The following is a 17023-nucleotide window of genomic DNA, read 5'->3' on the forward strand; positions in this document are numbered from 1 at the left end:
TCTTACCTATAACTATAGAGGTATTAAATCCAATTTCTAGCAAAGCTCAAGTTATAAGTTAAGTGGTTTAATTTAATTTTAAAAAATCAAAACAATATTATTTTAATTTTATTTTAAAAAAATTAATAAATTTTTTATTGGGTTTTGATTAAGTTTAAACTAAATCGTTCAGATCACAAATTAATTTGGATCAATACCCCTTTAATTTTTTTAAAATTTTAAACTAGATTAAACCTTGAGTTGATCTACCAGACTGATTTAGATTTTATAGACAAGATTATAACTAATAGTTGCTCTTAGAAGATTAACACTTACTAATATCTTACTCTACATATTTTTTTACATTATCATTTACTAGGTTTTTGAAATTCTAGAATTGAAGGTCTTACCTATGAGAAATTTGTTAGCAAAACCCTATTAATGTCACTTTCTAAATTTTTTTTATTTTATTTATGGGGGCTAGAAGAATTAGTCAGCCATTTTTGGCCATGAGTTTCTTATTTTGGCATCGCATTGCTGATTGCTTTGAGCAACTCGAAGCTTCTTACTTGTTACCTGGTCATCATTTCTAGCCAATTGGAAAGTGCCACGTTTTGAAGATAGAAATAATGCACGCAGGTGTGACCTTCCTCAGGTGCGTCGTGACGACAGTCAATCTGTGGTAGGCGTCAACTGCTTTCATCGACCATACACGTGCCCCCATCATTTTCCATGATGGCTTGCCAGGCAACTCGATAATTGCTTCTTTTCATAAATGGGGAATTTTTGGGGAGGGACCATTGCGCCATCACTAGATTACAGATTAATAACGTATGAGGTTATTGTTGCTGAGGATTGTTTTAAGTTCAATAAAAAGAGAAAATAAAAATTCATGTTATAAGGTTATCATCAAAATATTCCGACGAGTTCGACTTGTCAAAAAAAATATTTTATAATGTTCGATAAATAATAATATATAGAAAATGGTGATTGGTGAAAGATTATAACATAAAGATAAAATAGTAGTGGTGATAGTTGTTACGATCCACACACTATTGATAACAAATCCTAAAAAATCAAAATATATTTCTGTATTATTAGAATAAAAACTCTAACCATATAAATATTAATTTACAAACGAGAAGTATAAGAAAAACGTTATAGAGCCAAATAATCTTTTATAAATCAATTTAGTTCATTAGATAATAAAAAAATGAGAATCTCTCGTAGACAAGCTGAATATATTTGGTAATAATAGTATAATCAAGTCTGAATATTTTCTCCTTACAAATAGTTTATACTCTTGAAAATAAAAATCTTAATGAATTTATCTTTGTGAGTTAAATTATCATACTTACAAAACTAACCCAAAATCTATACTAATAAACATGAAAATTCGGACTCAAAAAAGTTTTGAGCCATAACTGAAAACTAATTAACAATTAAGTCTAAATAAACCTTAAGCTATAACTTAAAATAATTAATCTATTAAGTTTAAATAAACTTTAGATTTTAGCTAATTAATCAAACTCAAAAGCATAAATTAAGAATAAAAAACTAAGTTGTCATAACTTAAAAAAACAAAAAATAATAATAATAATTAAAACTAAAGTATTTATAAAACCCCTGGCTGCCACACATATCCCAGAAAAAAAAAAAGGAAAAGTTGCTGCTACTTGTATTTCCCTTTTAACCTAGGAGAATTTATTGTGGACTTTAATTAATCGATCCCTTTGTTAGAAGGAAAAGTTGTTGTCCATTTATTTTCTATTGATTGATGCTAATATTAAATGTCATTAATTAATAATTAGTAGCCAAGGAAACTACTTTATTTTGCAGCCAAATATTTTTTTATAATGGAAGGAGAAACTGCCGTCACTCTCAAATTCATGTTGTAGATAAATTAAACTCTTCTTGCAATTGAATTAAATGAAATCGAACATCCTCTCAATGCTTTAATAGATTTCTAAAATCAGCCCTATTAAAAAATCTTTGTAACATGCCAAACATTTTTATGGTGTTTGTAGACTAATTCACATTAAAAATAACGATGATAATAATAATGATGATAATAATAGTTAGGAGCGGAGCAAGAAAAAAAATTAAAAAAAACCAAATTAAAAAAATTATTTTAAAAGTATTAAAATTTCAAGTTACTTTACTACTAAAATTATAAACATTGACAAAAAAAAAATTAAAAAAATATTTTCTTACAGGGATCGAGACCTCTGCTAGCCTCCGCATCCACCACTATAATAGTAAAGATAGTTGAAGTTAACATTGTGAGTGGATTATTGTCCATCAAATATTTTAAGAAATTAATATGAAAATATCTTCAAATAAATAAACTAAGTATAAAGGCAGATTATAAAATATTTATGTTGATTAATTTTTTTAAAAATATTTTATGAAAAGTAAATAAAAAGATTAAATCTTTTTAATTTTTTTTAAAATATTTTACGCAAAACTTTATAGAAGAAAATAAAAAAAATCAAGAAAATAAAACATTTAAACATCATGGTCACCAAAATAGAGAAAGGAAAGCAAAGGAAAAGAAAAGTCCAAGTAAGGTGGGAGATCCACTTCGTTTTTTTTTTTTTTTTTTTGCTAGAGAGAGATAGAGATTTTTAATATCGCAAGTTTTCATTTGGATTCTAGAATAAATTGATAATATTAGTAGAAGAAGTGGATGCTTAATATCTAAATTCATTGAACATATATACACTACTTAATTGGTATTTTAGTATGTGTTTGATGGCAAAGCATCTTTTAGCTGAGAAATCAAATTATATAATGTTTTCTTGTACATTTTAAAGTATTTTAGGCTCAAGGAGACAACTAAGATGTGCAATTATATAATGTTCCTTGTTGACACATTGTCACGCGGCATTCTCTATTTTGTTGCTCAATAATAATAATAATAATAATAATAATAGTTGAGAATATAGGAAGAGAAAACAATTTCTGAAGATCTATCCATGGAGGTCCCAACAAGTGAAGGGTTGCCTAGCTAAGATCATGCCAAAGTTCATCAACTTAATTATAAATTAGGGTTTCTCTCCTTCCCTAGTTGAGCTTTTGGAATAGTTTTTGTGTAGTACTATGATTAACATAATTGTTTTAGATTATTCTATGGAGCACTCATTCTACCTAATACAAATTTATTTTCTCACTTTCTTGCAAGGTTATTAAACTCGGATATTTTATAACCCGGTCCAACAAGTGAAGGGCTACGTAGCTAAAACCATGCCGAAGTTCATCAACTTAATTATAAATTAGGGTTTGTCCCTTTCCCTAGTTGAGCTTTTGGAATAGTTTTTGGAGAGTAATATGATTAGCACAATTATTTTATTTTTGTATACGGAGCCACTCATGTTACCTAGCACAACCTAATCTAATTTATTTTCTTGTTTTCTTGGATAGTTAATCTCATTCTATGCTTAAATTATAGGATGGATGAGTTAACAAAAGTTAATTGTATTAATTAAATCAATAATGTTTTGAATTTTTTAAAAAAAATAAATGAGATTTTAACTATTATAAAACAATTTGTATATTAGATAAATAAATAACGAGAATTTTATCTCACGTTAAAAAGGTGAGCAATTTTGTTGTACATACATCAATTCAATAAATTTGAATGTTGGAGAGAAGATTTGAAACCAACACGCGCGCGATGACACTTGAGCATTTAGCTTTATGTAAAATAAATAATTTTATATTTTTAAAATTAATTAATTATGCATGACACCTCCTGCCAAGATATTTAGTTAACTTGTTTGTAGAGTTATTTTTTGAATTTTATAGACATATTGATATGAAAAAGGTGTGTCTTTACCAATAATTTGAAAAAAATATTATTTTCCTTTCAAATATTAATTTGATATTGACAAAAATCAATTAGAAAAACAATATTTTTTTTATCTACAAACTCTCTGATTTTGTTTATTAGAAACAAAACAATTAAAAAACTTGTAGAAGTTGTTGTTTATAAATTTAAATCTTTATTATTGCTTTAATCATGTAATAAATATAATAATAATTAATACTTTAAAAATAATAATTTTAATGTTTATTTACTATACCCACTAACATAAAATTAACTTTATTACAGCCCAACCCGAGACGGGTGGAGCTTAATTACTTAAAGCTTGCTTTCTTGACCAGACATTATCATGCATTTATAACGTGGGGACAGAACATTCTCTTACGCGTCGCACTTTTATTAGAGTGGAAATAAAGAAAGGGTTTGGAGAGAGAGAGAGAGAGAGTTGTTTTGATGGGTATATGAAGAAATCCAAAGCTTTGAAATAAAGCCTGTGTGAAATAATAACGCGTCGCACTCTTATCCGTAGTTTGAGAGGATAATTGTGGAAACTATTATCCTATTGGTATTTCTTTCCTACAATTTGGTGGGTATATGAAGAAATCCAAAGCTTTATTTCAAGATTAATTTATTTTTATTAGAGGAAACTTCACCCCTCATAAAATATATTTTATAGATTTAGATAAATAAGTAAAATATCGGCTATTCCAAGCTTTATTTTAAGATTAATGATTTCCATTTCACCAAATCTTATCCATAGTTTGAGAGGATTTATTTTTTAAAAAAAGAATATATATTAATGGCTAATTATTAGGATAAAAAAATTACTGGTAAATTGGATCGTTAATCTCTCATCCACGCAGGCTTTATGGGAGGTAAGTGCAAGAATAAAATCTCTTTTCATTTCAATTTTTTTCTCCACTCTCTCTCAAAAAGAAAAAAAAGAGAAGAAAAAAAGAAAGAAAAAGAAGTTATTTGAGAAGCAAACTTATGCTCTCACTTGTACCTAAATTAAATATTGTGAATAGCATTTGAAAAGTACTTTGAGCGAAGACCGTTGATAACACGATGCCCTAAGAATGCCTTAAATTAAGAAAAAGTAGACGGTTTTTTTTCGCATGGCGGCAAAAGACAAAGGACTTGGAGTCAAGAAAGCCGATGCCCCACGAGATGACGCGCACGCTTCTTCTTCTCTGAGGTGCTTTCCTCGCAAGGCCGAAACGTGCAAAGCAAAGACTTGGGTTAGCGTTTTCTGTGAGAGCCCAGCTCAAGCCATTAGTGCATCCATCAATCACATGCATGATGACTGATATGCGCAATGAGCAAGAACTTGGACATAAATCATGAATTCAAAACATCCTTGTATAGATATAAAACCTGACTCGTAAGCACATTATCCAACCTAAAGTCCACGTCGTGGTTTTGATTGATTGAACTAGTTAAATTCAAAATAATACATGTTGGGTTTTGATTAAATTAACTGAGTCACGAGTTAATTTATTTGATTAATTAAATCTTGAGTTGATGGGTTATCAGATTGATATGCCATACCAAATTAGGTTCAATGACACTTTGTTTTTTGCTTCATTATTGCAGGAATTCTTCCATGCCTCATTTGGGATACGACTAATTTGCTTTAAAGCTACTTTTTAAGATTGTTTTGTGCACAAGTAGCATAAAGGTAAATCATTTTGATTTAATAGTAAAAGATATCTTTAGATTAACTTATGCATCAAAGATCAAGCTTTAATTGGAATGATCTTAGAAGACATCCTTCATATTAAGTTGACGTATATATATAAATAAGTTTATTTAAATGATAATCCCAAAGTTTTAACTTTAAACTCTAGGGGGGGTGGGGGGGGGGATTTCTTGACCACAACTTCAATTCGTTGTAATTTAGTGAAGCGATATGTGATGATGATGATGAAATAAGTCAATTCGTTGATCTACAATTCTACATAATGACCTTCTTAACAGTCGTGAACTTTTTTGTCACTAGCCGAATGACCTTTCGGGCCTGACAGCGTAGGCAGTTTTGCATTTATAGCACGTTATGGGCTTGAGCAATGACAGAATTCAACAAGAGAATAAATCGTGAATTGGGTTGGATTTTATGTGTTTTTTTATTTTTTATTATTATTATTATCATCTTGGGATGCATATGGCGAACCCCCTTCACTCTAAATGACTGCTTCCGCTAGAGAAATTTGATCAACTCTCGTATGGCCATAACGTGCCCAAGAGAAAAGCAGCAGCTTGCACAAAGACGCAACAAAACTTCAAGGAGAACGAGTCAATTTTTTCCACCACCTTAGTCCAAATTCATGTCTTTATTAACGCAAAACATGCCGCACAGGTTAAACGTGCTGGTAGTAGTTCTCGCTCGTTGGAAAATTCCAGGAAGGTGTAGGCTATACTAAAGACACGCCGTTGCATGTAGCTGCACACTTGCCTAAGATCAATGACCATATTAGAAACCGTTTAGTACGGTGATAATTTCTATTCTGTCTGATCATGGAAAAAAAACTGTTCTGTTAGTGAAATTACTTCATCTTTTATACTGTAACCTTTCAAATCTTGATTTTATAAAAACTAAAATATTTTTTTTATTTATAAAAACTTTTTTTATTTTATATGCAAAAATTTATCTTGTATCAAATTTAACTTTTTATATTTTTTTTAAACCTTCCTTTTAGAATAGCAACTAAAAACATTTCTCTTAAACCTATTTTTTTAAAACTTCAACCATAAAAAAATATCATAATACCAAACACACTTATCCTTGTGTTTATTCTTACGGTCAAAAGAGGCTTTTGAAATTACTATTTTTATGCTTCAAATTAGTTTTATATATATATATATATATATATATATATATATATATATATATTATACTGATATAGTAATGTCAAGAATAAATTAAAAATATTATTTTAATATATTTTTAAATAAAAACATTTTTAAAAAAAACCACTAACATAATCTCAAATAATACCTAAGCCATCCTTGCTGTACATGCTGCCATGGTTGTTAAATTATGATTACACTTCTTATTCCAGATTGGGGAATGAAAATCTCCAGAATTGGAATCAACAAATTTAACCGGAGGTGGAGAAGCGGTACCAAAAACTAAATTGAGTACGAGACAAGGAAAAAAAACAAAATTACTAAATGGAGTAAGCACAATGTCAACGATAAAGCTAGTGTGGGTTTTCTTTTTCGTCTATCAGCAAACCTGAACTTTAAAACTGCAAAGGCCCGAAGTTCCCAAACCAAACCAATTCGATTATCCAGAAGTTGTGCTGAGTAAATAAATGAGTTTCCATATCTATGATTTTTATATTACAGGATGAAATGATTTCAATCATAAATTGAAATTACAGTGCATTATAATTACAACAGAAGCATAATAATCATACACACACACCTGGAACATGAGCATTTTGTTTCCAGTTTATCTTTTGCGCTGTGATTATGAATCAGCCTTTAGCACCGCCGAAGCCTGCTCCATGCTGTCTTCAGGCTCTTTGCAGGCATGTAACACTGTGCATAGATCTGTTGTTTCAAGAAATTGCTCTGCATTGGCAAGGATCACGGGACCATACTCAAAAACCATCCTTTTGCACTGCCAATATTTCAAACAAGATGTTAGAGAAATAAATTAAATCGAATGTTGAATTTTCATGTAACTTAACCGAGAATTTTAACAGCCAGGCAAATTGCCACTAAAATCTAAATTTAGTGTATCATTAATTTGCCTAAAAGAGTTCACTCTGTTGTTTTCTTATATATGGTGATTCTAGAACGCAAAAAATTGAGCATGAGTATAGAATGAAATTTGATCAATCAACCAAGATTGCCACAATCAAGTACTTAAGAGCGGTGACAAATCAAATAGGTGGCCATCTGTTAATGGTCATATTAACAAGATAGAAAAGCTTAATTAAACTGTGGTGCAGGTGGAGTGATCTTCTGAAATATATAATTTAACTGAAGTGTAATACTTTAATGTACGAAACCGCTTGGAAGTGCAGTAGCTTCCACTTTTAGATGCTTTTCAAAAGTGCATTTTCCTCCAAAAAGCATCAAATTGATGCTTTATTTTAGTGTTTTTTTTATTATTTTAATACACCATTGTCAAAAATCAGAAAAAAATTATTTTGATGTATTTTCAAGAGAGAAATATTTTTGAAAAGTACCCTGCACCATAATACTAAATTAGCACAAAAATTCCAATATTGTTCTCACCTTATGAGCATATTTCTCCATGGAGTTACATGCCTTCAAAAGCAACTCAATTATTTCCAGCTGAAAGAAAAAAAAGCAAGAATAAGCAATAGGTTGACTAACTGGTAAAGAGCTGCAAAACATGCATCATGCATCACACCTGATAAATATTAAATCAATAGAGATAAATTAGTTTTAAATTTATGTTGTTCAACAACAGTATATGGATGTCTTTGAGTCCATAATGCCTAATGGCATCACAGCCATCCTCACAGAACTCTTGAGAATTTCAAAATATTGATTTAGAGATGATTTGCTCTATCTATGGCTAAGACTGGCGTAATATAGATCTGTCATTGTATAAATTAATCACAACTCTATATTGCAATGAGGTGACAATTTAACAATCTCACTAAACAGTTTCCAGAAAATATAAAGAGGAAGAGGAAGAAAGTTCCATTTCCAGTTTCTATTGTTCCTCTGGACTGGACAGGTGTATCATAGGGTATGATTTTAACAACTAATCAGCTATTTATTGCTAGTCGGTCAGACAAATGGATTGCCAGAATGGTGCCTTCTGGTCTTTGGTAGGTCACTGATCCAGAAATCAAATCTAACACAGGTGATGGATCAATAACTGCATCCACATAATGCAGCAGTAATGACAAAACATCCTTTATAATCATTATTCCTTATGATTAGCCAACAGTCAAATGCAAACCTGTGTGTCAGGATCTTTCAACTTGACTAGTACTTCTGAAACAGCACGTTGGCAAATGCTACAGCTATCATCATTGCGTTTTGCAGAGAAAATTTTCATTTCTTGACAGAGATTGAATTTGCGACAGAAATCTTCAGATTGCACTGAGGAAGCGTATGAGAAGAAAATAGAAGAGTAGTAGTCCACCAAAGTGATGCACTGTGTAAACAAAACATAAAGCATTAGAATTGGTTAAGTATCATGATTAAGTATTGAACAATTTTAAGATGCACAGAATGTTTACAAGCTTCTCCAAGGCCAGAGTTCCACCGCTAATCAACCATACTGGGTGGGTTTGGTCAATTTAGACACTATCATGCATAAAAAAAAAGAAAAGAAATAGAAATTTGCAGTGCATGCATTTACACTATAATTATTCACATTGCATAACACAAACACTCCCTGCAATCATTAACTATCCAATTAGCATTTGTAGCAGTTCGTTGACCATTTAAACAAACTATCCAGTAGTACAATAACACCTTCTGAACTTATGTCGACGATAAGGTTTTCCATTTTAGGAATCCACTTCATGTAACTACAATTGGTAATCGACTACCATGGACAGAGATAGCATGCTCATTTGTATTTATAGCAAATGGAAATAACAATAGCACTCAACCTATCCACTCAGGTCTGCCTGCTTTCAAACAAAAAGTCTCCCTGATAAATTTTGCAACAGATGTTAATGAATGCAGCTACTCGCTGCCGACCACTTCCCACCATAGTGGATGCTCAGAATTATATATTATCAGATGCATAATATAGATCAACATGCAAGAATTATTCAAATGGCAAACCAGAAACAAAATATTGCCATGCTGGAAAGAGGTGAAGGGCCAAAAAATTTTCTTCCAATTCAACAACCAATAATCACCAGCCAAAAAACTAAAGGTTACCTCTTGCTCGAAAGTAGTCAACCGTGAACAGCTTCTGTGAAGCTTTTCAAGAATTTCAGTCTGTGTTTTGTTTTCAGCCAGGTAATGAAGTGCTTGCGAAGCAAACTCCTCACACAATGTGCACACCTCATCTTTCCTGGTAACATTGTTTATTGTTTGAATTTCCTTTTCTTGCTCCTGGTTTTCCATTATTTCAACTGAACAAAGAAGCAAAGCATCATTATTTCGAACATTTTTCAGAATTAAACTTCATATCAACAATCCTAGAAAAAGCAAATTTCCTTTCCATTCAGAAAGGACAGCTGATTGGAAGCCACATATTTGAAGCATGTTTAAATGGGAGAGATCATACAAGGACATGCTTTGGAAAATATCAGATTTCAAAGATGAGACAATTTTGTTTCTAGATATGATTGAGAATAAGGTCCCAAAAAGTGATCACATTTAGATAAAGTAACAGATGATTTTGTGCTTATGTTTCACGAGGGACCTGTCAGCCTCCAGCCAAAAAATGGCTATAATTACTGCCAGCACCCATCACCCCAAGTGTTTTCCCCCCACTTTGGAGACAGTGAGACAGTAACATTGATCATGTCTTTCTGAGGCAGTGCAATATACAATCTAAAACTCGCAATATACAATCTAAACCCCACCCCACTAACCCAAACATGGACAAAAAGAGAAGGAAAAAAAAAGATGAAGAAAAACACAACATAAGCAGCGAAAATGCAAGTGGATCGGTGACAGGACATCACCAAATTAAATATGTTCCATTGGCGTGCTCCGCAGAGTGTTAACATGAAGCTGCTAAAGGGCTTAACCAATAAAATTGTTACATAATAAGTTCAGATATCACTGGGCTATAATATAACATCTGATTAAACAAAACATAACTTTAATCAATTTTCCTGGGCAAGCAATACAAGAAGCCGCGCGCACCAGCATAAATTTAAAACATGCAATTGCAACGGCTCTATAGGCCTGAAATTGCAGAGACTGATAATTAGTATACGAAAAGGGTTAATAGATAACCTGATATTTCATAGGTTTCTGCGGTTGTACTAAAAATCTCAGTGGCTGCCATTTGTCTAGCCGCAATGGAGCCAGCAGCACCCAGAGCAAGAAGAAACAACAACCCGATCCTCAAGTCCATAATACCCTGAACTTACATCAAGTTAAAACCAAACAAATTCTTCCCAGCCATTTACAAACAACTATGCAAACAAAATCGATGACAACAAAACAGAAGAACATAAGTACTTAAAATCTGGATTCATGACAATTGCTGAGAAGTGAGTTTTACATGGCAAGTAAATACATCCTATCCATATACATTTACTATTCCGAACTACATCTGTCTTACAATATCCGGTTGCTTTTGCGGTTACAAGTTCCCCAGGAAAATGACATTCCTTCTTCCACAATCCAACCATCCAATTAAAACTCATAACTATCTCTATTATCATAGCCCAACATCAAGCATTACATGAACACAGCTCCACATAATCTATTAACTTAACGAAAATCCTCACAACCCCAAGCATTCTCCTTTGCAACAACTTCGAGCATTTAAAGTCACCATCAGACATCTAAACACAACACTTTGACGGAGTCAACAACAACACGACATAGCAATGCCCTAATCAATAAAGTCATTTGCCCCTCACACTGATGCGATTAACAATTAGCTAAAAATCTGTTTCTTCTTTAGTACAATTAATTAATTTGCATCTTTTGCTGGCTAATTAACTGTAGATTAGATGCTTCAAAGCTAGGGTTAGGTTGGAAATTTAATAATAATTGGCTTGTTTTAACCTGACAATAACCGATAATCAGAACTCAAACAAGAAAATTAAAACTAAAAATAAGCACAATTAAGTCAAAAATGGATTAATTCCGATTTTTCATCAAATAAATAAATAAATATTAATTGAAGAAAAAGAAATCGAAAAATATCTAATAAAAATTAAAGAAATAGACGAAAATTAAACGCAAAAAGATTGTTTGGAAACAGAAATACGGACTACCAGGAACCAAACAAGATATATAATAGAAATAGAGAGAGTTTATTTACCTTAATAAGCAGATAGGAAACTGATTCCTCCTCTTGGGATTTGATTTGAGTGTCTGTCAGGTAAGCCAAAGAGGAGGAGGAGGAGGACAATTGTTGTTGGGTTTCTCAAGCCGCCCGCACGGTTATTTAAATTCAATGTTCACCAGGAAACGTGTTGCTATGGGAATGGAGGGTTAAATGTTAATGAAGATGACGTGGCTAAATGTGAGTGGATGGTGAAGTTTTGACTTTTGGTCTATGGTTGGGAAGGGTAGTTGATGCAAGGAAGCAACGTGGAAGAATATTCCAACCTGATGGATTGCTAGTGCTAATAGGGAGGAGGAAGATATTTTTATTACTTCTTTATTTTTTTTCAGATAAGCTTGACTAGCAAACAAAACGGGATAAATAAATTTTCAATCCATTTCTTTGTCAAGGAAATAATTGTGTATAAATACTAGTTTATTTGCAATGTGTGCACACTTAGTGTTTAAGGCATGATTATAATAGCGATTTGGGGTCAGGGTATTCATGATAGCGATAATAATTTTTTTAAAATAATTTTTATTTAAAAATATATTAAAATAATAATTTTTTATTTTTAAAATTTTAATTTTTATATTAGCACATTAAAGTATAAAAAAACACAAAAAAGTTAATTTGAAAAAAAGAATTAAAATTTTTTAGAACTCTAGTTGAAACACGGGACTAAACATCTCCTTAATCTAATCTAAAAATCTGGTTGTGAGATAGCTACAATTTGTTACTTTTTAAAATACAAGAAACACAATTTAAAACATAATTTTTATCTTATTTGATATTGTGATACTGATTATTTTTCAAAGTGTTTTTCGCTTGAAAATTTATTGAAATAATATTTTTATTTTTAAAAATTTATTTTTAATATCAGCACGTTAAAATAATTTAAAAACAAATTAAATAATAAGATGTATTGTAAAAACACATATTAAAAATTAACCAACCGAGTTGTGGCAGGGAAAAAGCATAACCTCCACCAACCACAATACGAGCTAGCTTTTAAACTGCATAACCTAATTCTTTTTAAGTTTTGAAAAAAAATAAAAAAGAATATTTTAATAAAAAATAAATTTAGTTTAAAATGAAACATTATCCGAGTTGAGTTTTATAATTACAGTTTACCGACTTAGCGAATTCTTAGCCTGGGTTGTTATTGAATGTTAATCTTCAAAATTAAATTGTCAGTAAGGTTCTGAATCTCAAGAGTTCATTTAAGACGACGAGTTGATCTATAAGAACATAGTTTTAATGTAAAAATAGTTGTGAGGATACTCTTTATCATTAAAAACCAAAAAATTCAAGTCCTCGTACTGATGCCAATAAGACGTGTTGAATCCTCCTGCAATTTACCTCATCCTACATTAAACTAGGGTTCAATTCTTTTGAAAGACCAACATCAATAACAGCAATAAAAACTTTGGCAATCATGGCGGATAGTAAATCCTAGAGACACGTTGGAGCACATGGAATGGTTAGTGATTTATAGGTCAATTTCATGTGCATTTGTTTTACTTTTGCACCGACAAAGTCTTGGCAGCATCTAGGCTTTGCTTTGCTGCTAATTAAACATGATGGAGAACTGTTCAATGTGTAGTAAGTAGTTCCATAGTGATTGCAGGTCTAAAAAATGACGTGCCTTTCGTCCCAATCCATTTGTTTTCCAGCATAAACTCTCTTAGCCTTAGGTGCTCCATTTTAATCTCGAAACAGAGAAGTCATTGCTCAGAAATCAGACAGCATTCCTTGATCAAGAATATCAGATGGGAGTATGAAGATAATATGAGAGGATTTTGATCACCAGACATAGCCATTTTGAGGGGATGACATCAAATAGCAGGCAGAAACATTAAAGCATTGCAACCGGCTGGCTGCTTTAAAGAAAAGATGCATATCATAACATCTTACAGGCAAACATATTAAGGACAAATACCTAACATAAACAACTGCATGAGAACACCAGGAACACTAAGAAACAGGAGAGTGGAAGAGGGAGTAAAAGCAATAAGAGCGAAGAAATTAGAAGTTAGTGCCGATGCAAACCAAAGAAACTGACCACTGGATCACCTCAAGTTTGGAGTTGGCTTCTTCTTTTTCTTACTCTGCTTTGTCAATAGAAGCGAGAACCGAGCAAATCCAAACTTCTTCCTCTTTCCAGAAAACTGCTTCTGACAGTTCTCCTTATCAACCTTCCAGCTTGGGAGTACATCAACATTTTGTTTACCAAGCATTTGACCCAACGACACCTTTCGCTTCACAGTACCCTTTTCTGCCATTGTCCCTGTCTCAAACTCTTCAGGCAGAAGTAGTTTCCTGCTAAGTATTTGCCCTATTGATAGGGTTGGCTTCAAAACAGGTGTCGAGCCATCGCTTACTAGGTTCAGCCCATTCACATCAAGCAAGCGAGAGTCCCTCCTATGGTGAGATGGGTGGGGGTTTTTAAACTTAGCAGAGTTGTGAATGGAACGCCTTTTCTGCCCATGCTCAGATCTCCACCTGCGCAGAGCCTCTTCAACCGCCAGCTTTCCCTTATTTGCAGCTTCAACTCTGTTTAGCGCTTCTTCCAAGGCCTTTTTGCTGGTTTTGATTTCTTCTGTAGCTTCCTCCACTTTCTTCAAGACTTCCATCTTTGAAACATTTGCTTCATCAACTTGAAGCATGGCATCTACTACCTTAGTCTTGGAAAGTTCCTCAGCTTCTCTAGCTTTGCAGGTTAGAGACGAGTACTCTTCAAATGTAAGAGTTACTCCTTCAGGTTTTTGTGTGGACTTCGCAGAATTCTCATGGCTTGACAAAGCCTTGATCTCTGCAAGAGCAACAGCTTCCACTGCTCTAGCTGCTTCCTTCATTTTTCTTGCAGCAATCAACCTGATCTCTGCTGTCTGTATCCTACCTTTTGTTTGTTCAATCTCAGATAATGTTCTCAAAACTTCAGATTTCGCTGCATCGCCCATTTTCTTGAACTGCTCTGCTTCAGAACTCAGTCGCTGGAGCTCCCTTGAAATATCCACAGGATTATCAGAACCACCATTCATGTCAGCATCTTTTGCCCGTTGAAGCTTTTCTTTCGTTTGGTTCAGCTCTTCCTCAAGAGATGATATCTTAGAGGAATTCGTGGTCAACCTCTCACGAGTCTTTTCAAGTGAAATTCTTTCCTTCTCTAATTTCTTGTTAAGTAACTCAACAGAAGTTCGAGTGTCTGCAAGATCATTAGTAGTCCTAGAAAGGTTCAACTTGGCCTGTTTGAGTTCCAATAAAATTAATCCAGGGGCTGAAGAGGGCAATGGGCTCAAACCTCCCATCAAATTCTGATGATTGGGATCCTCAAGGTTATCCTTCTTTTCTTCATCAAAATTAAAAGTCTCATTTCTAGCATCTGCACTTAACTCCAGGGCCGCCTTAACTTCAGCTGCTTGTTGATGTAGCTTTAACCGAAGCTCTCCCCCCTTGGGATTTTCAAGGTTATCCTTCTCTTCTTCATCAAAATTAGAAGTCTCGTTTCTAGTATCTGCACTTGACTCCAGGGTCGCATTAACTTCAGCTGCTTGTTTCTGTAGCTTTAACTTAAGCTCTTCGACAATCCCTTTTGTAGTTTCTAGTTCTTTTAAAATATCCAGTGTTTCCCTTTCTTTCACAAACAGGTCTTTCTCCAGCAGCACTGCTTGTTCTTCCACCTTTGCAATGTCAATATTTTCCATGTCCTGCCAATATTGAACAGGAAAAAAACAAGAAGCGTGAATCTCCTTAGAAGGAAATCAAGCACCACAGAAAAAAAAAAAAAAAGAGCATCCAAACACAAAGTAAGCACACCTAATGTCTCTTGTTTGGTGTTAGTTCACGCATACACAACTAGCAGTTCCAGGCTGAATAATGTATCATAGATATCCAAAATCTAAATGCGTGAATGTATTTCTCCATTGATAGATCCCCCATCATGCATCAATGTTGAACTTAATCCCCTTTACTGAACTTCTCAATAACAACCTACAGAACATGAACACTCCTCAGATTTTCTCACCCGCAACTACTAACTACCTCCCTTAAGTATGAGTTGATCCATGACCTGGCAGATTTCATGGTAACTGTAACAACAAAGTGTCTCTAATAAAACTAAAATATAAAAATGTACAGCCTTCGGACGAAAATTCAGAATCCAGCAGATCATTTTTTGTAGCTAAAATTGCCAGTACACAGTCTTCTAAACAACACAAAACATAATAGCAACATTTAAATTTGTCCCACAAATTTTGCAACTCCAACATAGTCATCCACATTTTTCAAATAACCTCATGATTTCCTAACAACTATGACACAAATAAATGCCTAAATAATCAAAATTCAAACTTTTAACACCCAAAACACACATTTCCTTTAAAAAAAAGTTACAAAAAAGAAGACTTTTAAAAGAAATGACGCACAAATTTAGCAAGAAAAACAAAACCCCAATTTCATAGAGAGAGAGAGAGAGAGAGAGAGAGGGAACCTCTGGTTTTTGTTGAGAGGGTTTCCAGTACCCGATTCCACCAAATCGACTCACTGCTTCTTTAACTGACTCAAACGGAGCTGATGTATCAATCTCCGCCTTCATACTCCCAGAACCCGACCATTTTTCTTGGCCCAGAATTCTCGAGCCCGAACCCGATTCGCTCATTTCGGTCTCCATTACTTCAATTTCGAAAACCCACAAAAAATCGCTCACTGTTTATTTTTCAGTTCTGAAATTCAGACAGAAGCTTAGGAGAAAATGATGGTGTTTGTAAAGGGACAGTAAATGTACAGAGTTTTAAGACAGTAGAGTGAGAGGGAGAGAGACAGAGAGAGGGAAAGGAACTAAAAAGATAGCTAAGGTATACGTTAGAGTTTCTTTGGTGTTGAATTTACTTAAGAGTTTCTTTGGTGTTGAATTTACTTAAAAGCCCTTGGGAATAGTAACAGTTTTAGAATGTTTATTTATAAGGTGATCGTATTTTTTAAGATGTATTAAAATAATATTTTTTATTTTTTAAAATATTTTTTTAATATTAATATATTAAAATAATTTAAAAAAATCAAATTTTAATGAAAAAAATTCAATTTTAATATCAAATATGTTTTAATGATTAGTTAACAACACAGTTAAAATCATGTTTTTTAATAATTTAAATTTTTAAATTTGAATTTTTTATATATTTTATTATTTTGATATATTAATGTCAAAAATAATTTTTAAAAAATATGTATAAAAATATTATTTTGATGAA

At 32.6% G+C, this 17023-nt stretch overlaps 2 protein-coding genes across 2 annotated transcripts; both read right to left on the reverse strand.

Annotated features, from left to right (window-relative positions):
* Positions 1 to 7072: 7072 nt before the first annotated feature.
* On the reverse strand, positions 7073 to 11928 carry LOC133677532 (uncharacterized). The gene is made up of 6 exons (XM_062099611.1): positions 11769 to 11928; positions 10727 to 10853; positions 9695 to 9891; positions 8757 to 8954; positions 8057 to 8116; positions 7073 to 7433 (listed from the first exon to the last, which is right to left on the reverse strand). Exons 2-6 carry the CDS (start codon positions 10845 to 10847, stop codon positions 7281 to 7283), a joined length of 729 nt encoding a protein of 242 aa, XP_061955595.1. The 5' UTR covers positions 10848 to 10853; positions 11769 to 11928; the 3' UTR covers positions 7073 to 7280.
* Positions 11929 to 13632: 1704 nt separating this feature from the next.
* On the reverse strand, positions 13633 to 16635 carry LOC133677447 (WEB family protein At2g38370-like). Its single transcript, XM_062099508.1, has 2 exons — positions 16267 to 16635; positions 13633 to 15484 (listed from the first exon to the last, which is right to left on the reverse strand). Exons 1-2 carry the CDS (start codon positions 16444 to 16446, stop codon positions 13847 to 13849), a joined length of 1818 nt encoding a protein of 605 aa, XP_061955492.1. The 5' UTR covers positions 16447 to 16635; the 3' UTR covers positions 13633 to 13846.
* Between the last annotated feature and the right edge of the window lie 388 nt (positions 16636 to 17023).

This window comes from Populus nigra, chromosome 17 (assembly GCF_951802175.1).
Source record: "Populus nigra chromosome 17, ddPopNigr1.1, whole genome shotgun sequence".
In the NCBI taxonomy this organism is placed as follows: domain Eukaryota; kingdom Viridiplantae; phylum Streptophyta; class Magnoliopsida; order Malpighiales; family Salicaceae; genus Populus; species Populus nigra.